This window comes from Coffea arabica, chromosome 2c (genome assembly GCF_036785885.1).
Source record: "Coffea arabica cultivar ET-39 chromosome 2c, Coffea Arabica ET-39 HiFi, whole genome shotgun sequence".
Lineage (NCBI taxonomy): Eukaryota > Viridiplantae > Streptophyta > Magnoliopsida > Gentianales > Rubiaceae > Coffea > Coffea arabica.
In genome coordinates, this window is record NC_092312.1 from 25087563 (window position 1) to 25112776 (window position 25214).

Below are 25214 nucleotides of genomic sequence, written 5' to 3' on the forward strand. Positions count from 1 at the left end.
ATGGCCCATACTTATGAAACATGAAAAGGCTAGACTAAAATTATTGCTGTACAACTAAATATAAAAAGGACCACAGGTCAAATTTGCCTTTATTCTTTTTCCTTTTTCTCCTCTCCACTTGTTTATACCATCTACTCCAAAATTGTACTGCTACTATCCTAGGTGGAAAACAAGTTATAGCCTATAGTGGGAGCATTAACCCACTTTCTGAAATCTATCCTCTCATTTTTCTTCACCACTGCAATATTGGGACCTTAAAGTTAGCCTTGTCCGAATTATAGCCCTTCTTCAATTTTGATCTATGAAGCCGTTTGGCCATAGCAATGATGTCATTCTTGATCCACGAAAGAAGGTATTGTATTATTATTATTATTATTGAACCCACCAAAATTATTTTGTCGTAATCTTCGTCACTCTGATCATTTTGGACCCTGATGGATGCAGAATAAATGGTTTGACAAGAAAAAAAGAGCTTGCTACATGATCTATCCCAGGTCTATGGTAATCTTCTGGGGTGAAAGTGAAGAGTCCTGGAGCTGGGAATACTTTCAAGAAACAAGGTAATGCTAGTATGATTCACTGTCAGCCATTTCGTCCATCTATTTGGATAGGCTTTTGTGAAGTAAGTCTGTTGTGAGACACACTTGGATACAATCTAGACAACTAACACCGACGGTTAGGCAGCGAAAATTTGATACAATCTAGTCCTCGAAGTAGCAAACAATATTGATACTATCTCAACCCGCGACTTAATGAATTAGTGAGCCAAATTGTAGGTAGTCAAACGTCACAACCAAGGAGTTACTTGATTGATAAATTCACTTGAATAACTTAAGGAAGATTCTCAAATATTCAAAGAAGCTCTCTTGGAAAGAGAAGAGTGGAAACTTATGATTTTCATTGATTCAAAACTGATTATGAAGGTCTCTTGCCTTGGCTATATATAGTCATACACTTGACAATCTAAAGTGAATTTGATTCACTTGAACTAAAAAATACTCAAGCAAACTCAACTAGGTTAGGATCTTTGGACCGAAATAATGACTAAAATGGGCTATCTAATATTCGGCCAGCGAGAAGGCTGTTTGGCCGAATTTATTTAACAATAAATAACTAAAAATGACAAATAAGCCTCGGCTTTGATTAAGGCAACTTGCAAGACTATTCTTCATTTGACTCTTCAACTTGAAGTAAGGTATATATTGTTGAATTTTCATTCTTCAAACCTTCAATGATTTTCAAATCATCTCCAACTCTCTCTTGGATGATGCATATAAGAGCTTGAAGGGATTCATGCATTTTCTTGGCACGAGCCCTTGTGATCAGATCACTTGGTACTTGAATAACTTGCTCTTGATCGCCCTTGGTCCTTGGTGCTCCGTCATCAATTCCCTCCTCTTGAAGGCGATTTGTCCCAAATCAACGCATCATCTGCATAAAAAAGGTTTAAGTCAGCAACATTGAAAGTAGCATATACCCCATACTCACCTAAAAGGTCAAGTTTGTAGGCATTGTCGTTGATTTTTTCCATGACTTGGAAGGGACCATCACCCCTTGAAAGGAGTTTGTTGCACCTTTGGAGTGGAAAGCGCTCATTTCGCATGTGTATCTAAATCCAGTCACCTAGTTCGAATATCATTTTGTGACGTCCTTTGTTTGCATTTTGGACGTATTGGAGTATGTGTTTCTCGATATTGTTTCGAACCTTGGCATGTAAGTCGCGCACAAAGTCCGCCTTTTGCTTACCATCCAAGTTAACTCTCTCAAGATCAGGTAAAGGAGATAAGTCTAATGGAGTGAGAGGATTAAAGCCATAAACAATTTCAAAAGGGAAATATTGTGTAGCAGTGTGCTCCATGCGATTATAAGCGAATTAAACATGCGGTAAGCAATCTGCCCAAATTTTAATGTTCCTTTTTATTATGGCACGCAATAATGTAGACAAAGTCCTATTAATTACTTCAATTTGTCCATCAGTTTGTGGGTGACTAGAAGTAGAGAAAAGCAGTTTAGTGCCTAGTCTACACCATAAAATTTTTCAAAAGTAGTTAAGGAATTTTACATCTCTATCTGACACAATGGTTCGAGGCATGCCATGCAAACGTACGATGTTCCCAAAAAATAAGTCAGATGCATGTTTAGCATTGTCTGTCTTATGAAAAGTGATGAAATGTGCCATTTTAGAGAAGCGATCAACCACAACATAGATAGAGTCATGTCCTTGTTTAGTTCTAGGTAATCCAAGTACAAAATCCATAAACAAGTCAACCTAAAGTGCATATGAAATGGGATAAAGGGGTGTAGAGACTATGAGGATTTACCTTTGATTTTGTATGGTGACAAGTTACACACCTTTATATATGTCTCTCAACATCCCTCTTCATTCGGGGCCAAAAGAAGTGCTCTTGGAGAACGGACAATGTCTTAGTAATTTCAAAGTGTCTCATAAGCCCTCCTCCATGTGCTTCACGAACCAACAGGGGTAGCATTGACCTCAATGGAATGCATAGCTTATCCTTGTAATATAAGAACCCCTGTGATATGAAGTAATGCTCAAAGTGTCTCATGGTAAGGAAGTGAAAATCTCACTAAAATCTGGATCAGTTGCATAAAGATCCTTAAGATATTCAAATCCTAGTAACTTAGCATCTAATGTAGTAAGAAATGTATATCACCTGTAGACACCAAATTTTTGTCAATTTTTAATATTTTCTCAGGATTTTTTTATTTAATAAGTTATTTATTTTCTTGCATTTTAATGTGCATTTTCTCATTTTTGCAGGTTTGCTTTACGAAAAGAAAAAAAAACAACAAAACAACAAAATACAAAAAACAAAAAATCAAATCAAATCAAAAAATCATTTTGATCATTTTGTTTCACCAAATTAACTATTAACCCATTTCACACTCAATGGCCATGGATTTGTCTTTTCATTAGTTGAGAAATCATCATTTTGGCAAATTGAGGACACAAGCTCCACTTTCTCTCCCAATAGACATCTCTCGGCTCTCTCCAGCACAAAACAAGGAAGAAAGAAAAAAATTTTCCCTCCCTCTCTCTGGACCGAAAAGAAGAAGAAAAAAAAAAGAGAAAAACTCCTCTCTCCCTCTCGGCTCTCCTCTCTCCCAAATTTTTTCCAACACATTTGCACACAACAAGGCAGCAATCGGTTGGATTGGAGCTTGGCAATTTCATCAAAAATCTTGGCAAAGGGACCAAACTCTTCATTGAGGTATCTATCTCCCTTTTTTCCAGCTTTTCTTTTTTTTAATTAACTAGATTGAATGTATGTGTGGTTACCTTTTTTATTGCTTATTTTTGCTGGTTTTTGTTGGTGTTGTATGGATGAAATTTTGGGATGGGTCATGAACAAAATTAGGAAAAAAAGAAATGGTGCTGTGAATGCATGCCAAATGTTTGAAAAATTTTCTAAATGAAAAATGAATCAAAGGAGTGAATTTGGCGTGTATGTTTTGCTTAAATGGATGACCATTAGCTAGCAAAGATCTGAAAATGCTTGGTTATCCAAAATTTTGGGAGTTTTTGAGCCTTAAAAGCATTAGAATAATTTTCTTCATTTTTGGGGCTGTTTTGATTTAATGCATCCTTTTGTTGTTGTTTACTTGTCAAACTAAGATTATAGTTGTATTGTAGAAGTTATCAGGAGGGTTTTGGTATAATTTTTGTGATTTTTGGTGAAAGATACGGTGATTTGAAAAATAAAAACTGGGCTGATTTCTTGGCAATTTGGCCACTTTTGGGTCATTTTCTGTAAAAACTAAGTCCAAAAATGGAACCTACGCGAAAAGTCGAGTGAGGGGATGTATTTTGAAGATTTTTGGTGACCGGAGAGATCGCCGGCGGTGGCGCCACCGGGGGCCGCCATGGCCGCCAGCTGAAGCTTCCTCAGCTGGCCGAAGAAGAAGGAAAAAGAAACGGCTGGAGGTGGAGGAAGAAGAAAGAAAGAAAAGAGAAAAAAAAAAGAAGAAAAGAAAGGAAAGAAAAGAAGAAAAACAAATGATTTGGGCTAATGTTTTATTTCGGTTGGGCCAAGAGTTTGTTTTGGTTGGGTTTTGAAAATGGGTTTTGGTTTATCTCTTTTGGGTTTCCGTTGGGTTTGAGAGATATAAAGACGGGCTGGCCTGCTCGTTTCTTTTGGGTTTTGGTTGGGCTTAGGTAGTATCTGGCCCAAATAAATAAAAATAACGGCCCGATGGCCTTTCTTCTACCAAATCAGAAACCGAATTTTGCACTTTGGCCCCTGATCTTTAGAGTAGTTTTACTACGGCCCATAACATTTTAAATTCCTTTCAACTCGGTCCTTGAGTTAATTGCACTTTGATCCTTGAATTTTATCTTTCATTTAATTTTGACCCCTGAACTTTGAAAAAATATAATTTCTGTCCCCAAAATTTTTTCAATTTTTGCAATTCAGTCCCTAATGAATTTTGACTCTCTTTATTATGATTGTTTCTTTTCTTTAATAGCTAATTATGCTACTTTTGAATATACTTAACTTGTAATTTTTAGATGTTCTTAAATTTCTTTATGTTTGACATATTAGTGTGAATTTAGCATTTTTGTTATTATTATTTTTCAATTAAATTGGTGCCATGATTCTTTTGTTCATTTTGAGTATAAATAGGGCAATTTGACTCCGTTTAGTCACCACTGCAAAAAGGGAGGTACTCCATTATTATTATTTCAATGTCAATTACGTGCTCTTATGTGCTCCTACGTGTTCCTATGTGTTTATATATTTTTTTTATATGCTTTGTTTATTTGATTCGAATGTTCATTTAAATTTTCTTATATTTGTTTAGTTAATTTTATAATTATTTGAGAGGCATTTAAATACCTCAAAAATGTAATACATAGGATAATTAGATTTGTTTTATTTTATTCCCCTTTTTTAGATTGTAGTTAGGCGCTCCTCGATGTAATAGATAGGTTGCGTGTTTATGTGGCTTATGTGTTATGTGTTTTATCCGTTTTTCTTAAGATTTTGGCATCTAGATATTATGTTTACGTGTTATGTGCTACGTGCTCTTATGTGTTTATTTGTTTTAATTTATGCTTTATTTGTTTCACTATGAATTGTTAATGCATGACGTCACCACACTAGTCCAACGCTAGTTGTGGCTTCTCCCTCTATTTACTTGCTAGTCCAACGCTAGTAAGGAATTTTAGAAATGGGCTAGTCCAACGCTAGTAAGGAATTTTAGAAATGGGCTAGTCCAACGCTAGACCCTTTAGGTTGTCTTGCGCTAGATTCATCTTTGTGTGCTATTCACTACATTTTCATGCATATTTTCATTTTTAAGATCTTTTCTCATTTGCATGATATTCCCTATTATATTATCCCTTATCCTCTATATGTGTTAATCATATCATTTAGAATTGCATTTTATTTAGGACATTGTATAATAAGTTAGCTCATTTGCTTGTGCATATTAGGAGAATTATTTTCAAACATGGAAAATGGGTGATTATAATTTTTTAGTTTAAATACCCCATTAATCCCTGTATAAGAAAATTATGTCACGAGTTTTTGCCTCCCATACCCTTTATGTTGCATTCCCTTTTTCTTTGATCACTTATATCTATGTATATAATTTAATTTACTTTCTTTACTTTTCTTTTTTTCATCATTTGCATACTCGTGACCCTTTCAAGGAAATATTTTGGCTTTCGCAATTAATGCGATTGTTTCAATTAAACCCTTGAATGGATATTTTGACCCTTTCGATATTTTATAAATTTAAATTTGCATCCATGTAGGAAACATCCAAATATGATAAAATTAAGGGTTAGATTAGGAAGATTTTGACTAAACCTCGCAACTAGCTTAGACTAGGTTGAAAGGGTGCCTTAGGTTTGAGTCAATTGAACCTTTGCCTTCCCTTTCTTCAACCGTGACTCCCGAACCCATTTTCTCTTGTTTTCAAAGACCTGAAGTTGTCAAAAAGGGTTTTGATTTATTTTATTTTTGTCAAAAATATTTTTGGGTGACTTGGTACACCAAAACACCATACCAAGTGGCAACTCCTATTTTTTCTAAAAAGCCCTTTTAGACTGAATTTTTGGACCCAAATTGTCGCATTTTTAAAAGTCCCATTTTAGGTCCCTTTTAACTTGTTTTAAAATAAAATCACATTTTCTATAAACTAACACATTCTTTATTTTTTATTTTCATCGCGAAAAAATGGGGCGCGACATCACCGAAAAAGTGCATCAGCTGCTACATTAGACTTACCTGTTTTATACTTGATCACAAATGTAAAAGTGTCGATGAAGGTAATCCATCTTGCATGTCGTTTGCTCAATTTGGTTTGTGACTTGGTGTGCTTAAGCGATTCATGATCAGTATATAAAACAAACTCTTGAGGTCGAAGGTAGTGTTGCCAAGTTTGGAGTGCTCGAACTAAGGTCATTAGTTCCTTGTCATAAGTTGAGTAGTTCAAGGAGGCTCCATTTAGTTTTTCGCTAAAGTAGGCATTGGACGACCTTCTTGGAATAGAACAGCCCCAATACCTATACCAAAAGTATCACACTCTATTTTAAAAATTGTGTCAAAGTTAGGTAAACTTAAAACAGGTGCATGTGTGAATTTGTATTTAAGTAATTGGAAGGATTTATCTTGTTCATCTCCCCAATGAAAGGGCGCGTCCTTCTTGACAATGGATGTAAGTGGTAGGACTATAGTGCTAAAGTCCTAAAGTCCTTGACAAAGCGTCTGTAGAAATTTGCCAAACTATGAAAACTCCTCACCTCACTTACATTGGTAGGTGTTGACCATTCATTTATAGCCTTCACCTTTGCTTGATCAACTTGCACACCTTGTGCACTTATAACATATCCTAAAAAAACAAATTGATCAGTACAAAAAGTGCACTTTTTAAGGTTGGCGTAGAGCTTTTCCTTTCGAAGTACATTCAGCTTGTAAATGCATCGCATGCTCCTCTAAACTCTTGCTAAAGATTAGGATATCATCAAAATACAAGACTACAAATTTACCAATGAAGGGACGTAATACATGATTCATGAGTCTCATAAAAGTGATGGGGGCGTTAGTTAGGGCAAAAGGTATGACACTCATATAAGCCATGTTTAGTTTTAAAAGCGATTTTCCATTCGTCCCCATCTTTTATACGAATTTGATGATACCCACTTTTCAAATCAATTTTTGTAAAAATAATAGCACCATGCAATTCATCAAGCATGTCATCTAAACGAGATATTGGATGGCGATATTTTACTATTATGGCGTTAATGGCTCGACAGTCAGTGTACATCCTCCATCCTCCATCTTTCTTAGGCATAAGTAGAACGGGTACAACACAAGGACTTAGACTCTCTCGAATTTATTCTTTGTCAAGTAGTTCCTCTACTTGCCTTTGTTGTTCCTTAGTTTTCTCGGGATTAGTCCTATATGGTGCCTTGTTTGGCAAGAAAGCCCCAGGGATGAAATCAATTTGATGTTCAATCCCTCTCAAAGGTGGCAATCCATTAGGTACATCATAAGGAAACACATCATGATACTCCTGTAAGAGATTAGTGACAATACTAGGTAGAGAAGTATCAAATTCATTAGTGAGTAAAACTTCTTTATAATTCAATATAAGTAAGACTTGGTTAGAATGTAAAACTTTTCTCACATCTTTAACTCTAGTTAGCATGCTGTTTTTTTTTCTTTCCCTAATATAATGGATCGACTAGACCATTCTTTATTCTTTAGGTGAGTTTCGGCCAACTCTCCTATTTTTTCCTTTGAGGGTTATTTTTTATTAGTGGCATGCATATCATACTCCCTTTGTAAACTAATTTGGTTCTCATACACTTGTTGTGGTGTGAGAGGTGTAAGTGTGATTTTTTTATCATTATACAAAAAGGAGTATTTATTCAAGAAACCATCAAAAATAACACTCCTATCAAATTGTCAAGGACTGCCTAAAAGAATATGTGCAACTTGCATAGGTACTACATTGCATACAATATCATCTTCATAGCGACCAATGCGAAAAATGACTAAGACTTGTTTAGAAATACGTATCTCGCCGCTATTATTTAACCATTGAAGCTTGTAGGGTCGAGAGTGCTCAGTTGTTAGCAAGTTGAGTCGTTCCACCATCAATGCACTTGCAACATTAGTGCAACTCCCCGAGTCAATCACTAGACTGCACACCTTGTTGTTTATATGGCACCTTAAGTAGAAGATATTTTCTCGTTGTAGTTCATCTCGACTAGTTTGGGTAGCTAGTGCTCGCCTTGCCACTAGACCAATCTTGCCATTGATTGGTATCTCCTCGATTTCGTCCATTTTCCCTTCCAACGAAGGCATCATCTCGGATTCATCCTCTTCTTCATCCGTTAACATGTCTCCATTGGGTAGTACAAGCATGACCCATTGGTTTGAACATTGGAAGGAAATATGTCCAAACCCTTGACGCTTAAAACATTTAGTGTCACGGGTCCTTGGTTTAGAGACCCCTTGATTGGATTTAAACCCTTCCTTTGGAGTTGGTTTGGAAGGTGGGGCATTCGGTCTCATACTCCCTCGGTAAGCTCCACTCAATTTTGAGGCATTAGGTGCAAACGAAGGGCTGGTTTCGTTCCTTGTGGTCGGATTCGTCTAAATTCCAAATTCGAAGTTGGAGTTTTGGCGAAATCGTGCCCCTCCTCTTGAACCTCCGTTCTATTTTGATGGCTTTGTCCAACAGTTCTCCCATGTCAAGGTAGTGTTGAAACTCCACGATTTCGGCAATTTCAATCTGTAATCCTCCCAAAAATCGTGCCATAGTGGTCTCTTCATCTTCTCGAACATCAGCCCGCATCATCGCCATTTCTATTTCTTTGAAGTAGTATTCAACCGTCATACTACCTTGAGTGAAAATTTACAATTTGTGGTGCAAATTCCTATGGTAGTAACCGGGTATGAAGCGCTTCCTCATGATTCGCTTCAAGTCTTCCATGTTCGAATGGTTGGTTCTTCATTTCTTCTTTGCTTGATGCGAAATTGATCCCACCAAACAGCGGCATAATCGGTGAATTCTATGGAGGCCAACTTTACCTTTTGAGGCTCCGTATAGTGGTTGCAATAAAAAATCAACTTGATCTTTCTCTCCCACTCCAAGCATGTTTCGAGATCCGATTTACCTTGGAATGTAGGAATCTTTAGTTTTATTCCTTTGAATTGGTCCTCTTCACGGTCAGCTCGTTGTGCAGTTCGCATCGGCCTTTGCTTCTCATCTTCGAGCTCCCTCTCTGAATTGGAGTCACTGAGTTCGTTCAAGGTAAGTTTCCCTCTAGTTTTCTTAGAGGAGTTTTTTGAGGGATTCAATTGCTCGATTTGCTCTTGCATGGACACAAAACAATGCTCAAATTTTCTTTGCATCTCGGTTCACATAGCATCCATTCTTAGTGCCAATTGCGCAATGGTAATGTCATTTTCATTAGCCATGTTTTAAACCGGCAAAACTTTAATAAATTGTCAGTAGTAAATGCCTCACTCACTCCCTTACGTGTTTCGCTCACTCTCGTGTATCACTTAAGTGTCTAAAACACTCTAATGTTCTCACCACTTACTTCTCAAATCCCTTGATTGCTTTCTTTGAAGAAATCAGAAATTTTCTCCAAGTAACTCAACCAAACCTTCACTCAAGTTGTCCCCAAAAGTGGCGTATGAATAATTAAAAATTTAGGACTGAATAATAATTCAAAAGGTAGCAAATACACAATCAAGAATACGCTGGAATTTTTTTGATTTAGTCCGCAAAAGAGTGACTCAAGTGTTGTGAGAGTTTGACTTTTACAAGAACTCTAACAAGTTAAATAACGACTAGACCTGTTTGGACTCTTTTTTGGACACTCCTAACATGAACAACAATTTGTAAACGACTCAAAGATGCCAATTTATGGACTGGACAGAATGCAAAGTTCGATTGCACAAGAATCAAGATGGCAGAAATTTTGAGTCCTAGAGCGACTCTACCCGACTTTGCACGCGGCTGATTTTTCTTGGAAGTTGTAAACAATGTTTCTTGGGTGATTTTGGATTGTATGGGTATTTGTTTTAGCAGCTGGTTTCCCCAATTCAAGCAACAAGTCCGAAGTGGACAATTTGGGGTGGCTAGGGTTCGCTTTAGCGAATCCAAGTCGGTTTTAGTTTCCTAGTTCAAGAACGCTTCCTCTTTCTTTTCTGATCCGATTCTGGTTTCCTCTTTTCTCTCCTTTTTTTTTTTGTAATACAATCAGAATTCTTTTTCTTTCTTTTGAATTCGGATCTTAACAACAAGAACATAAGATTTTTGTTTGGTATTGCACAAGGTCAGCCGCAACTTAAGAAACAAAAATAAAGGTTTGTTAGTTTCAAGATTTTCAAGAACCAACCTACCACTTCAAGATATATGTCAAGAATTCCAAAAAATAAGGTAATTTTGTCAAGAACTTCAAGAACTAATGCAATCAGCCTCTTTTTGTACAAAACAAGACAATATTTCCCAACCCCTTGTTCGAATCCTCTATTGGAACACTTCGGTTCCAAGAAACAACTAGCGACCAGAATTGCTTTGTCCCCCCCCTTTTTTTTTGACTCTAACAACTTCAAGACTCAAACACACAGAACTATGACGCAATTAACGACAAGAATCACAGCAACAACACAAGGAACAATGTCGACAGCAATAGAAAATTTGCGGACAGCCAAGGTAAAATGAAAAAAAAGGAAAACTAGACGACTGAATTTTTTTTTTTTTTTTGGTTTTGGCACACGACACTGAATTGGAACAACGTATATGACTCGAAACAAAAGGAAAAGGAAAGATATAATCTGGTGATTGTCGACTAATTCTGATTACCAACTGTTGTGAAACACACTTAGACACGATCTAGACAACTAACACCGACGGCTTGGCAGCGAAAACTTGATCCAATTTAATTCTCGAAGTAGCAAACAATATTGATATTATCTCAACTCGCGATTTAACGAATTAGCGAACCAAATTGTAGGAAGTAGAACACCACAACCAAGGAGTTACTTGATTGATAAGTTCACTTGAATAACTTGAGAAAGATTCTCAAATATTCAAAGAAACTCTCTTGGAAAAAGAAGAGTGGAAACTCACGATTTTTATTGATTCAAAACTGATTATGAAGGTCTCTTGCCTTGACTATATATAGCCATACATTTGACAATCTAAAGTGAATTGGATTCACTTAAATCAGACCTAAAGTGAATTGGATTCACTTGAACTAAAAAATACTTACGCAAACTCGGCTAGACTAAGATCTTTGGGCCGAAATAATGACTAAAATGGGCTATCTAATATTCGGCCAGCTAGAAGGCTGTTTGGCCAAATTTATTTAACAATAAATAACTAAAAAATGACAAATAAGCTTCGGCTTTGATTAAGGCAACTCGCAAGACTATTCTTCATTTGACTCTTCAATTTAGAGTAAGGTATATATTGTTGAATTTTCATCCTCCAAACCTTCAATGATTTTCAAATCATCTCCAACTCTCTTTGGATGGTGCATACAAGAGCTTGAAGGGATTCACGCATCTTCTTGGCATGAACTCTTGTGATCGGACCACTTGATACTTGAATAACTTGCTCTTGATCGCCCTTGGTCCTTGGTGCTCCGTCATCAAAGTCCTTACATGCTATCTTCTCTTCTTCCTTCCCAAGTTTTCATTTCTTACCAAAAAGAAAAAAAATCAAGAAATGCATTTAACCAGTTTCATCAAATTGCCCTTGTAGTGGGGACTATTTCGAGATAGCAAAACTCAAACAGGCATGCTGGTTCGAAATAGAAGGAAGACTGAACACTTCAGAGCTATCTCCCAAAGTTGATTACGAAGCTGTTTTTGTGATCAAGTTATCCCAGTGGGCACACGGGTGGGAGACACCCTTGAGGCTAAAACTCACCCTCCCTCGTGGAAAAGTGCAAGAACGTAAGAGTTCCACTCCTGGAAGAGCCTCGAGGGGAGTGGATTGAGATCCGTATCGGTAATTTCCAGATTGAGAAGAACGAAAGCAGTGGAGATATTGTTGGTAATCTCAAGAGTTCAAGCGAGTATTGGAAGCAAGGATTAACTCTTAAAGGTTTCATCATAAGACCTGTAACCTGAAAATCCATAGACCAAAAGAGTGTAAACCGTAAGGATTTCATTATTTCCGAAAGCAATAATTAGCTTTTCGTAATTTCTGCTTCCTCTGCTTCGGTACAATTAAGCAAATCTCAATGAAATGGACAAATACAAAATTGGACCCTTTTCCTTGAAATTTTTTTTTTTTTGGGGGGGGGAATCTATCCTGCTTTCTTTGATATATAGTTATATCAAGACATCCGATCACTCTGCAAAGCACTGAAAACAGCTTAAATACAACAATTTCCTGCTCTGATTCGATCTGTAAGGTCATGCAGCAATATAGACTATAAAGGTCCTTCAACGTCTCTCGGCCTTGTAATCACCTGAAACATGGAAGAAGAGCTCATTCAGCCGAAGAGTCCAAATCTATAAAACGATATGGAATTTGAGCCGCCACCCCTTACCCTGTTTTCAAGTACTGCTCCATCAGGAATTACCATCTTTACATCTGGTCTTGCGTGGATGCTAACTTTCCCCTGCAAGAGTGCATCCACTGGCCAAGGAAAATTTCTGAGAAACCATATGAAATCAAATACACTCAACAGATAAACTCATAAAATGGAAAAATTCTTTCAGAGCAGAAAATGCCGTGTTCTTTAGGAACAATAATGTTTACATTGATACACAGATGCAGATAAAAACATATTTTCTCTGCCCAAGGCGGTGTTCTGGAACTGCTTAATAATAGGCACAGAAAATCATGTGCCTGCAACAGTTTATTATTCATTTAAGAAGAGAAGTCTACTATCTAACTATGTTTTGAGTTATAATGCTAACTCTTGTACCTAATATTCCTAGGAAAAATAACTCTTCCTCCTATTTTTTGAGGGGTTGGGGAGAGTAATCATACATTTAATGCTACTAAACCAGAATTTAGTAAGCGAAACATTTACAAGAAGTTTTGGTAATAATGCAAATTATAAGTCAATGAAGCTCTACTCATTGAAAAACAAGAAAAAACCATCCACATTACCATGCAACAAGATTGCTTAAATGTAGTCACAAGATAGAGTATATGTTTAGATTCCCAAAAACATTACATTGCATTAAAAGATTGATTGCTGAACATTGCATCACCTTTACGGATATTAACCAATTAAATTCATTAAAATTTCTGAGAATTGATTGTAAAACACGAAAAGTAAGATTACTTCTATTTCAGATTGGATGTTCTGCTTGATTAACATCAAAAAAGACTTGAGACATGTAACTTTGAAAAAGAAATTATGAATGTATGGATCCACTAGGAAAAAACTTGGCCCGACTTTTATAGAAGGCAAGTATAATTTCCACAGATCCCAGAAGTGGAAGCTGGATATTCAGAGGCAGGGAGAGCAATTGCACACCTTCAGAGTTACATCACTTCCAAGCCATACATCACCAGTTACCTCCAATGCATCAAGCTCAATGATGCTAGGCATTGACTTAAAACGACCATGGAATTCAGTAACCTGGAAAACAGAATCAGGTTATCTTTAGATAAATTGGATGCAGCATTCTAAACAACTAGAAATTTAAAGTCATTACATCTGCAAACTCGGGTCCTAATTCAATCAGAGGATCAGCAGGATTTGTTAGGAATGCCTTCATCAAAACTATAAAGATCCGACTGCCAAGGAACAAAATCTTGTTAGTAAGAGCTCCTCAAAACTAAAATGTCAAATTATAAAACTTCAACCAAGAAGCCCTATTACAACCTCGTACAGAGGTAAATCGGATGTTGCTTCAACTGGAAGATATCTTGATTTTGGAACACTTATTGCAGATGCCTGGTCAAAAAACTAGAAAAAGTACAGATGGCAATAAGAATATGTAAAAACATTTAATCATGAAGATATTCAAAATACTATTAACAATTTTTATTTGGCCCCAGGCGTACAATGGATGGCCAAAGCCCACAAGCAAAGATTTTGTATATAACAGTAGCGAACAACTCTGAATTGGTATAGCAACATGACAGATACGAGAATAATCATCGAATTCACAGAAACTACCAGTAAAGATAAAGCATTGGTACCTCGGAAAGAGCAGAGCTCTCAATGAGAGAACTTTGCATAAGCCTTTCAATGGAGTTCATACTCACCCAACTGTTCAAGAACAGGACTAATCAGTGGCCAAAGTTCTTCACCAATCTGATTTTAACAAGTATAGTATAATTTGCTGATTACTTACATGGTATCAGTAAACTTCAGCTTCTCCTTTGACTTCAAATTGTCAGCAAAAAAAAAAAAATTCAAAAACACATTAGCTTTGTCCAAGATCTAATTAAGAAAATTAGTGGAATCCAAGTACGATGTCAAAAGAGAGAAAAGAGCACATCAAACAATTTATCACTAAACAAATTCTTAAGAATATCTAGCACATAACACATGCATGGAACTGGCAGAGTAGTCAGTCGGCGGAAGGTTATGACTCCAGCTATACAAGGCCTGAATTTAGTTGAAGTAAGTACACATGTCAGATTCCAGTTGGATACTCCTAGTATGCTGCTAGGTGGCTCCTAAAAGAACAATGCTATTTTGTGTTCAAATTTCTTAAGATATGTCTCTCTCTCTCAGACAAACACCACCTACATCTCCCATAAAATCCATCTCTACTAGAAAATGAAAGAAGCATCCATGTATTGCCTATCATATCTATAAGTCTAGACAAGCACCCTACTGATCCAAGATTATCTATCCCAAGTCCTCAAGTTTTCACAAAGTACAAAATGGATAGCTTTAGAGAGCAAGATAACCAGACATAAAAAGAGTAAGAAAGGAAGAGATAAGAAAATTTCTAATTGGCATCATCGACCTGCTGTCAGCTTTGCCATCAATGGAACATTTTTTGCAAAAGTAATTTATTCTTATAATCTAACATCCCAGCAGCTATTGCGGTAAATAGTATAAACTCCCTTCAGATGCAACAATCTGGAATTCTATAATTCAGAAAGTCAACATTCTTCCTTTCATTTTTTTAAAATCTTTTTCTATTCACATTCATCGATGGTCTTTGACCATACACGGGACACTATAGATAACACCAAATTTATCAAGCTATGACTCACTAAAGCTGCAAAGGGAAAACTAAATCGATCAAGAATTATGTGGAGATGACGACTCCAAAATCAGAGACATGTAAATGGTGTCATCATTGTCATCCTGATTCATCACCAATGTGGCTAATAACAAGAAGTTCCTTAACGTCTATATAGTTTAAGAGCAATGACTTACTTGATGAAGGCATAGTTCCAAAAACAGAAATTAACAAACCTCATATTTTCCTTCATGAGATGGAACCTCCTTTACTTCCGGGTGTGAGGAGGCAGGCATCACCTGGAAAAAGGGGGGGAAAATTAGAAACTGTAATAAGAGTAACAAAGCACAAAAATGGCAGTAGTTTTCTCCCTACCTCCATACAAGTTTCGATATTGTTCTGCACCAAATGCCTTATTATTTCTGTCACACGCATTAAGGCACTTACCTATTCGATAAACCAGGTCACTGCAAATGATGCAGAATTATCCTGGACTTGAATGCCAAAAAAATAAGAAATGAAAAAAATTTGAGAACCTGAAAATGTCACAAAATACTTCACCAAAGGATACTGGGCTCATTAACCTGAGCTAGGTTGTCCGACTTCAGTACAAGAATATACTCCGTACCCTGGTAAAAAATAAAAAGAAAGACAGAAAGACATGTTAATTAATTGCCAATAGTGGTCCCAGAAACATCCACCAAATCCCCTTCCTTGAACAATTCATCAAGCACAAGGCGTTGATTGGGCTCAAACCCCTCCACACTCTGCAGCCTAAACTCCTGCAAATGCCTCAACGGAATAATCCCAGATTTTTCAAGATGTCCCATCTCGGGCTTAGTCAATTTCCTATCCCGAACGCGGCGATAGCCCACCTGAACAGCATTGTATCCATCAGTCGCCTCAGTTTTCACCTGAGTAACAATGTTCCCCTCCCTGAACCCAATTACAGTCACAGGCACAACAGTTCCTGACTCCTCGAAACACGATATCATGCCGAGCTTTGTCCCCATCACGCCGATGCCGGCTTCCATGGAGGACATGATGAGGGGGAGTGGAGCTGAATGGGATGAAGGGAGAGAAAGGGATGATGAAGATGATGATTTAGAAATGGGAGCTTTGTAAAGTGGGATGAAAGAAGAGCGGAGAGTGAAGGAGAGTGGGGCATTGGGGGTTCCATGGGAGCTGGGATTGGGGGGCTTGAGGGTGAGGGAGGAGAAGGAGGAAGAGAGGGAAGAGATGGCGGACATGGCTGAGGAAGACGGTGGTGGGAAGGGAAGAGGTACGAATTCTAGTGCTTTGAGTTCTCTTATCCAGTCGGAAATGGGACTGCGGTAGTGACTAGTGAGGGAGTTTTATCTTTTTTAATTTATTTTGTTTTATGGGATCAACTAAACTATTTCACACGTTTTTTTTAAAATAATTGTTGGAGTAATTAATTATTTAAGGCAATAATTCACATGATAAATTGAGCATAAAATAAAACTTATAGCCTTAAATGAATGAAAATGTAGAACTATTGTTACTTTTTATATTTAAATTACTCACAATTGTATAATTTCTTAATAAATAAAAAAAATCGTGCTAAAACACAGGCAAAATTCTAGTTAATTATTTAAGGCTATAATTCACATGATAAATTGAGCATCAACTAAGTGGTGGAATTTTGTTATCAACATAATCATATTTGAAGTTTTTGGAAACCTAATAGTAGTAATTAGTGCATTTTTTGAGAAATGATTTCTTGGGAGGGATTTTCAAAAGAACTAAAGAAGGAATAGATCTAATTGTTGATTAAACACTTTAAATTGGTTATGTTATTGCAATAGATATTTATTGATCATCATGCAATAATAATTGAACTATCTATAATACATACATACATATATATATATACACAAACCATACAGCTTAGTGTCACTAGTAGAGTTACAACTCATCAACAATCATACTCTTTAGGTATTTATTCAGCAGAATACAGATTGGAAAGAAATCCAGGAATTGTTGGGCGTCGATAGCAGAGGTATCTATCTATCTTCATGCAGATTCATGTTTACTGCACTTTGTTAACATTCCTGCAGATTCCATCTTTATTTTTCACCACTCAAACCAAATTTCCTGCAAACAAGCAATAACAAGGCGAACAGAGGACTTCAAGCTGGAGCCACAATGAGAGCTCCTGTTCTTGCAACACATCATCCTGCTTCAATCAATGGCCTAAGCAAAAGACATGAAATCCTCAAGAATCCATGGAGGTTCTATAGAAAACTATAAGTCCAGGTATTAGTTTCTTAATTATCAAATCTAAATTTAAAGCACCGTGTGTTCATGTAAAAGCAAATTCGTGTTCATGATCTCGTACCTTTAAAGCATGTCAAACTCTGGGAACAAGAAGCGAAGACTGGTGCTGGAGATGGACGGACTTCATCAATTTCCAAGTAAGGGATGTTCATGATCTTTGGCCAATCTGGGCCTCTGCCCTTCTCATTTTTGCTGACTTTTTCTGTCAGCAAGGGGGAATCTCGGATACGTAGGTGCTGGAGAGATGAGGGAAATCCCTGTGCAGGAAATGACTGAAGCTTTGGGCAATCCACAATGCAAACATCTGCCAGTGAAGTAAGGTCTTTTAAGGTATCAGGGGGCCCGAGAGATTCAAGACGGATGCATGACTGAATCACTAGAAGTTCAAGCTTGGGAGGCAGCCCTTCTTCTGGAAAATTTGAAAGCTTGGGGCAATCACGAATACACAAGTTCACAAGACGTGGTAAACTTCCTTTGCAAGATTGTTCAGAATCAAAGAGATCTTCCAAATCTTTGCAGGCTGAAATGTAAAGTGATGTGATTTGTACTTCCCATTTTGTCGGAAAGGAAATCAAGTCTGATATGTTGGAAATGCTCAAGGACTGCAAGTAATGCAATGAGACAACAGAATCGCTGGTGATTCCGAATTTGTACTCACTGATGATATTCATTGCCTCCAAAAGTGTGTGGCTGCGGCATCTATCTATTGCAAGCTGTGTCAGAGGCTCTGATGGATCAAAATAGATTGATTCACATTCACCAATCTCTAGTTTGCGGTTCATTGATGCTCTGCAACTGTTGTAATATTTTGCTGGAAGACCATGGATTTTTGGGCAATTTGTAATCATACATCTCCAAATACGCGCCCCAAAGTCGCGAAAATCCACTGAGTAATTGCCTGGGAAACCCTCAAGTACAGGGTTGTCTACAAGCACTAGAGTTCCAGAATATATCAGACGAGGAATTACCTTCAGAGAATTGCACTTTTTGACCTTCAAAATTTGTAATTCGGGAATGCTTTGGGGCAACTGAATCAGGTCGGGGCAGTTGATAATCTTCAGGGTGTGCAGTACAGGGCACTCGAGCTGTGCAGGCAATTCCCTCAGTTTCTGCATATTCTTAATGCAAATAACTTCAAGATTTTCTTGTCTACCGAGCATGAGAGTTTCAAGGTTCTGGCATCCCTCTAGTATAAGGGTTTTCAGAAGTTGAAGCTTCCCCCTACTTAACCAAGAAGGAGTCCTTTTACCACAATATCTGTGAACTCTGAGCTTTGTGAGACTTGAATGAGGTTCAAGATCTTCCAGAACCTCGGCATCATGTTCATCAGGTGTTTTACCTTTCAATCGTGCAATCTCTCTCTCAGTCTCAGTAGCCCATTCCAACTCTAGAACTTGGACTCTTGGTTTGTCTTTCAAGTTTGCCTCGGCCGCGCGTTCTGCTTTATTGAGCTCCATTATATGCAGTGATCCTTCAAGGTCATTCATGTCCTTTAATTGTTCAATTCCAAAACCTTTCTTGGCTTCACCAACACAGAACTTGTGGAGATTTTGAAGAGAAGTCAGTCTACCAATGTTTGGTGGCTGCCTGGGGCACCTGTATTTCCAGAATGCCTCCTCAATCTCAAGATGCCTCAAGTTGATCAAGCGACTGAGGCCCTTGGGTAATCCTAATAACCAAGGGCAGTCCAAGAGCTTAAGCGTTTGCAGGTTCAGCAAACTGCATAGTTCATTTGGAAGCCACTTGATCTTAGTTCTCGACAAGTTAAGGTAGTGAAGAAGCTTTAACTCTGCAAGTGTTTTTGGCAACTCTACAACATTACTAGAACTCAGATCTAAAACGCGTAGGTATTTCAGAGTCTGGAACATTTTACCAAGTGTCTTGCCAAAGTCTGTTAAGGAATTACGAGGCATTGGCATGAGAATGGTACGCAACTTCTTACACTTCATAATGGATTTAGATGCGCCCTCCACTTTTTCACACATTAGCGCAATGTGATGAGTTTTCGGGTCAATGCGACTTGGATTTTCACCTTTCACTATGCAAGAATACTTTCCAGAAACTAATTCTGCCAAATCGTGAAGGTAGTCCTGCATACTGTACTTCTCTGACTCTGGCTGTTGCTGAAAGAAGGAAAGCTCTTGCAGCCTGTCAAAGTATCTGCGTCCTTTATCCTCCAGTGTTTCTACCAACTTACTTGGCTGAACCAGTGAATGAGCCATCCACAATTTGACTAGTTCATCTTTGTCAAACTCATGGCCTTTAGGGAATATGGAGCAAAATGAAAAGCAGTGCTTTAGTTCAGGTGGGAGGTGAAAATAACTTAGTCCAAGTACAAATAGTATTCCATGCTTCTCATCTCTGAATTCCTCTTCTACCTTGGCCAGATCATTATTCAATATATCCGACCATGTATCAAGAGCTTTATTTCTTAAAAGATATCCTATAACCTCTACAGCCAGAGGTAAACCATCACATTTGCTCACAATTCCATCAGCAATAGCCTTTACACCTTTATTCACTAGGTCAGACTCATCCCCATCAATTGCATTTCTGGCAAATAATTTCAGACATTCCTCATGGGGCAATTTTCCCAAGGGAATATGGGGGATAGGCACATTCTGCGGACTCAAACCAAACACATTTTCTGATCGACCAGTTACAATCACCCTAGTTCCGTTATGTGCTTTCAATAAGCCTTTCTCTAGCTCTTTCCAATCCTCGAGATTTTCAGTCCAGACATCATCCAAGACAAGTAGAAGTTTAATTCCTTCCACAGAGTGCTGTAGGATTGATTCCAGGCTATCTCGACCTAGAGGTATGTAATCCTTAGCACAAGCAGCAATTATCTCTTCAAAAATTCTGCTCATATTAATTGGACCTTCACTGTCTGAAACAGAAATCCAGCTTTTAGCATCAAAGTACCCATCCAGCTCATGGTCATTATACACTTCCCGAGCAAGCACTGTTTTCCCTATGCCCCCCATACCTGTAATCGTGGTCACAGAAACCCGACCATCCACACTGTTGCCACGCGATTTCAACATCTTAATTATTTCACTTTTCTCCTCTACCCTGCCCACAACCTCAGGATCCATAACAGAGCTACTACGAGCTGGACACCTTTTCTCCTTTTCCTTGCCAACAGAATCTTCTCCGACAAGGTTCAACAAAGCTTTTTTACTTAAAAACCTCGGAAGAAGTGAATCAAACCTTGTCATGATTTCATGTATGCCATTTACTATTGACCTGTTTTTCAACCGAAAAATCCAATCAGGTGCAACAGGTGGGCAGGTATTTACCTGCCGCATTTCATTCCATATCAGCACCTCTGTTGATAGCATGTCTAGAATATTTTCAGCGTCATAAATAGCATCTTTCAACTCTTCAAGGAGATCTGCCACCTCTGACCTTCGGGGACTCTCCTCTGCACCTTCACTAACTTTTTGGATATCCATGAACTTATCCTGCAACATTTTGACATCTTTCTCGAATCCAGCAAGAGTAAGAATCTCATCCTGGATCAACAAAGCAAGTTTTTCGAGAACTAATTTGAAAATAGGACTTGCTAATGCCGAAATGGCGTCTGCCATCACTCACTTTTTCAACTGAACAAAATGTAAAGGCATAGGAAGAGAGATCCCAGTTTTTCTTGCAAGGATTACCTCTAAATATTATACATTGTCCGGCTTAGTGCAAGATCATAACATGATTGCCTTCTACCGAAGAGATTAGTCACTGTTTGTTCATGCAACATCCTCCCAAGGCCATTGAGTTTGTTCTCTCGCTCATTCTAGCAAAATATGGCTGTAAAGCGAAAAGCACGAGGTTAAATGGCAATGATTCTTCCTGCAAGATTTAGACCTTTGTGTGAGATAAGTAGGAGGCATCAGCTTCAAACTGCTTCATAATCAAGTTCAAACAAGATTCCCGGTAAAACAGAAGTAAATGCCAGGTATATGACATGAATTATCCAAATTTTTCTTGATAATTCAAGGAAGTATGAACAAAGTTGCATCAATGTTTCTTTTCTCTTTTTTCTCTTTCTTATCCCTTCAGACAAGATGTGCATAACTGGCACCTGTATTAGTCCCCCGTCAGTAGTCTCCACCCTCAAAATTGGATATTGACGGAATACTTCTCATAATTCAATTGGAAGAACAAATTTCGTAAGGAAAATGTTAATTGCACTTCACTTTTTGTTAATCACACTCTCATTATAATTTTTATCATACGATTTTCATGTGCTAGATTATATGATAAAACAAATGATATGCATGCGATGACAAAAAGTGGAGTGCAGATAACATTTTTATTTAGTAATCCTACCATACATGATAGTTTAATAAATAGCCATTGCAATATTTTTAATTCTAATAACCTTGGAAGTAAAATAGAACAATAATCTTAAGTACTATCATATGTTTCATTCTTGACTTAAGTTCTTAAAAAAAAGTTTAATCACAAGAAAGAATAACTAAATCAGCTAGACATCACTTTAAGCATAAGAAAAAGTACAAAAACCTTTGTCGATAAATATACAGTTAGGATACTCAGTAAACATCATGCAGGCCAAAAAATTGAAAATACAACCAACAGGATTTAGTAAATATTTATTGCCTCTTCTTGCATTCAAGCACTTCGCTTTTCTTTAAAAAAAAAAAAAAAAGTAACACTATTTTAATAAGTACCAACCAATGACGAACCCAGTATTTTAGTTTACGGGAACGAACCATCAATGATATGATAACAGAAAAATTCTATAGCAAATAAAGCATATTAAATGTAGAATGAAGATTCAATAGACTATAATTCGGAATAAGAAAATTTCTTAAATGAAGACGAAATATAAAGAAAAATGTTCAAAACAGTGGTTGAAGTTTCTTCAATTTGTATGATAGTTGAAAATTTTTTTTTTTTTGGGTCTTTGATTTCTTGCACAAATTGTACAGTGTTACCTTATTTTCTATTTTAAAGTTATAATAATCAAAGAAATTAAGAGTTGATTTATTAGAAGAAATTTGGTTAAAAGAAATATAATATTTTTGTAATTGTTATTAAGAAATAGTATTAATTGTACGGTAACGTTGATATTAATGGTATACTTCTATAAGAAAACTAAACGTTAGTTTGGTGTAGGACACTTTATCAAAAGAAAATAAGTAACATAACAAAAGAACTAATAATAATTATGTCTGCCTTAGATACTAATTAGGCACCCATTAAAAAATTCCATTTTAAAACCGAAAGTAAATATATAAGTCAATTTTTGTAACGTACCTCAAAACAAAAGTTCAACTTGCAATCCTTCCCAGCTTCTTCTACAATCAGTTTTTAAGAAACAAACACCATCATATCCAATTTCCAAAAGTGGTGCAAGAAAATGCTTTGTTCCTTAACTCCGTGGCTCAAATTACTATTCAGCTCCAAAATTATCCAAGACCAGTTCTATAATGAATGAGTTTTTGTTTTTAGAGAGGGAGAGAGGTAAGGAGAGATTGTCTTGTTCTAGTCATGATTCATTTGTTGAAGGAAATGAGTTCCGGAGAGAACTGAAAGCCAGGAGCAAGGGGTTTCTGCTAGAACTTGGTTAGCTGAAATGAAAAAGGAAAGAGGGACAGACAATTAAAGGTGAGAATCAGATGCAAAGGAAGAACATCAAGTCAAGCATTCTCAGTTACCGTATCACTTACTTTTTATGATGTAATGTTACGAGGCAAAGAATAATTAGAAAATGTGTTTAAGAAAAGATTCGAAAGATTTTTTTTTTCAAATAATATCTAAATAACGTTTAAATTTAACTAGGAATGGTAATAGGGACGAGTGCTCGCAAAAAAAAAAGGGTAAGAAAAAAAAGTAAGGCAAGAGTTTTGGGCCGGGGAGAGGGGGTAGGGGATAAATTATATTATTATAAAATAAATAAATAATGTGATATTTTGTTGTGGTTAAAAGATGTATTTTTTCCGGTCAATTTATTTTTTCCAGTAAATTAAGAGGGAGGGAGTACAACAAAAGAGAAGACCCATGATTGATGTCTTTGGATCCTATTCCCATCTAGCGTATTGTTGTCCTCCAAGGCAACTTGGGATGTGGGGCGGGCGGATGGGTAGGGAGATTAAGGAATGGAGAGAGAACGAAGAAAAATTTGTAACACAACAAGAGAAAGGAGCGCACTCTTCTTACTGTCAAGTTTAAAATTCAAATCTTAGGGTTGATAGTTCAGGGTGACAAGTGTGTGGGACAGGGTGAGAGGAAATAAAAAAGTAGGTTTAATTTGGAAGAGAGACAAATAACAATTGAAGCGTAAAGGCTGCCATTGAAGCGTTAAGACTCGTGTGTACTCGGGAAGATTGGTCCCAATGCTTTCTTGAGAGAGATTCGATGAATACAAACAATCAAAGCAATCAAAAGGGAGGGAGTACAACAAAAGAGAAGACCTGTGATTGATGTTTTTGTATCCTATTTCTATCTAGCGTATTGTTGTCTTTCAAAGCAACTTGGGACGTGGGGCAGACAGGTGGGTAGGGAGATGACAGGTGCCGAACCTATGCAATAATAATAAATAAAACCTAACTACCACCTAAAGCAGTCAATAATCAATTCGAGTACTGGAGCAGGGACTCTAGGTGTGCAATGGGTTACTTGATTCACCCTGTTCCCGAAGAGTTTGCTTAATCCGATATACCTGAATTAATTATTTAACTGAATTCACTAACTAGTAGATAGTGGTAAGCAGGGTCGTCTCCTCAGGGACTAGAGAGAAATTTGTTCCTTTTTGAATCGAGGCAAATGGGGGTTTTCACGATTAAATGCTAAAAATAAAGTAACTGCAGAAAATAATTAATTTAAAGAAATAATTAAGAGAAACTCTAACCAAGGGTACACTTCAGAAATGGTTCATGCACTGATCATCGAGTCACAGATAATTCCAACATTTATTAATAGATTGGTTCTAGTTGTCTCGCACGCGCTAAACAACCAACCCTTCCTTAATTTATCGATAGTTAAGGTACGACCGTTAGCTATTTCTCTAACCCAAAAACAACCCTAGGTACGACCGTAGGATTTAATTTCTAAATTGCATTAATAATTAGAAAGGCCCAATCCTAATTAACAAACACGCTACGAGGGTTTGTATAAACTAGATCGTATGCTCCCCTGACATAAACCCAATTACGCCAGTTGCTACGAAGATAGAGATAACGAACAATTACGGATTCAATTACCTCTATTTAGCAAAATAGCCTATATGAATAATTAATTATTGCGCACTAATCGATCATACATAGGAGCTATAACAATTAAAACAGGAAGCATATAAATATCAATAAATGAAGAAAATAATTAAAAACAGTTTAGATCTCACAGTAATGGTGAACCAATTCATCAGTTGTCCCCTTGATTAGATAGAAGGCTTAGCTACGCCGCATAATTAAATCACCACACGAAATAATGGATTGCAAAAGCATTGCGGTTTTTACTAGAAAGCAAGGAATAAAAGATGTTTTTCCCGTTGGAGAATATTGTCGAACACCTGGCGTGTGTCAGAGGCCAGTCAAAAGGAAGACAAATAAAAATGAAAACTGAAGCTAAACTAAAAACTAAAGCTGCCGGAAGGGATCCCCCCTTTTCCTCCTGTACGTCTCTACTTATATCAGCAAAAAGGAAGTTGACTAAGGCTATATGGTCTCTGGTCCCACTGCAATTGTGAAGCAAGCCAAAGATTCACAAGGAACAAACTTC

The 25214-nt window shown here is 37.1% G+C and overlaps 2 protein-coding genes and 1 pseudogene across 11 annotated transcripts; 1 reads left to right on the forward strand and 2 right to left on the reverse strand.

Moving 5' to 3' along the window:
* The first annotated feature begins 213 nt into the window (after positions 1-213).
* Positions 214-12265, forward strand: LOC113726987 (protein PHLOEM PROTEIN 2-LIKE A1-like; annotated as a pseudogene).
* Positions 12150-16516, reverse strand: LOC113726986 (large ribosomal subunit protein uL3c-like). Of its 7 annotated transcripts, none has more exons than XM_027250920.2 (10): positions 15742-16516; positions 15546-15592; positions 15407-15469; positions 14325-14356; positions 14170-14239; positions 13850-13933; positions 13680-13761; positions 13499-13603; positions 12557-12645; positions 12150-12475 (listed from the first exon to the last, which is right to left on the reverse strand). In XM_027250920.2, exon 1 carries the CDS (start codon positions 16418-16420, stop codon positions 15839-15841), a length of 582 nt encoding a protein of 193 aa, XP_027106721.1. In that variant the 5' UTR covers positions 16421-16516; the 3' UTR covers positions 12150-12475; positions 12557-12645; positions 13499-13603; positions 13680-13761; positions 13850-13933; positions 14170-14239; positions 14325-14356; positions 15407-15469; positions 15546-15592; positions 15742-15838. The 7 variants fall into 7 exon arrangements, with proteins under 7 accessions (XP_027106721.1, XP_071931572.1, XP_071931570.1 ...); XM_072075471.1 differs by having other exon boundaries at positions 12557-12628; positions 15742-16511; XM_072075469.1 differs by having other exon boundaries at positions 12557-12662; positions 15742-16511.
* Positions 16517-17027: 511 nt separating this feature from the next.
* Positions 17028-23056, reverse strand: LOC113726985 (putative disease resistance protein RGA4). Of its 4 annotated transcripts, XM_072075475.1 has the most exons (4): positions 22752-23056; positions 21137-21320; positions 17533-20989; positions 17028-17438 (listed from the first exon to the last, which is right to left on the reverse strand). In XM_072075475.1, exons 3-4 carry the CDS (start codon positions 20945-20947, stop codon positions 17410-17412), a joined length of 3444 nt encoding a protein of 1147 aa, XP_071931576.1. In that variant the 5' UTR covers positions 20948-20989; positions 21137-21320; positions 22752-23056; the 3' UTR covers positions 17028-17409. The 4 variants fall into 4 exon arrangements, with proteins under 4 accessions (XP_071931576.1, XP_071931575.1, XP_027106718.2 ...); XM_072075474.1 differs by having other exon boundaries at positions 17533-21278; XM_027250917.2 differs by having other exon boundaries at positions 17028-17387; positions 17533-21320.
* Between the last annotated feature and the right edge of the window lie 2158 nt (positions 23057-25214).

Coding starts and splice junctions, on each gene's coding strand:
- LOC113726986 (XM_027250920.2), bottom strand. CDS start 16,420: ATGTCCGCCATCTCTTCCCTCTCTTCCTCCTTCTCCTCCCTCACCCTC.
- LOC113726985 (XM_072075474.1), bottom strand. CDS start 21,064: ATGGCAGACGCCATTTCGGCATTAGCAAGTCCTATTTTCAAATTAGTT. Junction 17,439..17,532: donor GAGTTTGACATGCTTTAAAG/GTACGAGATCAT, acceptor CTGGACTTATAG/TTTTCTATAGAACCTCCATG.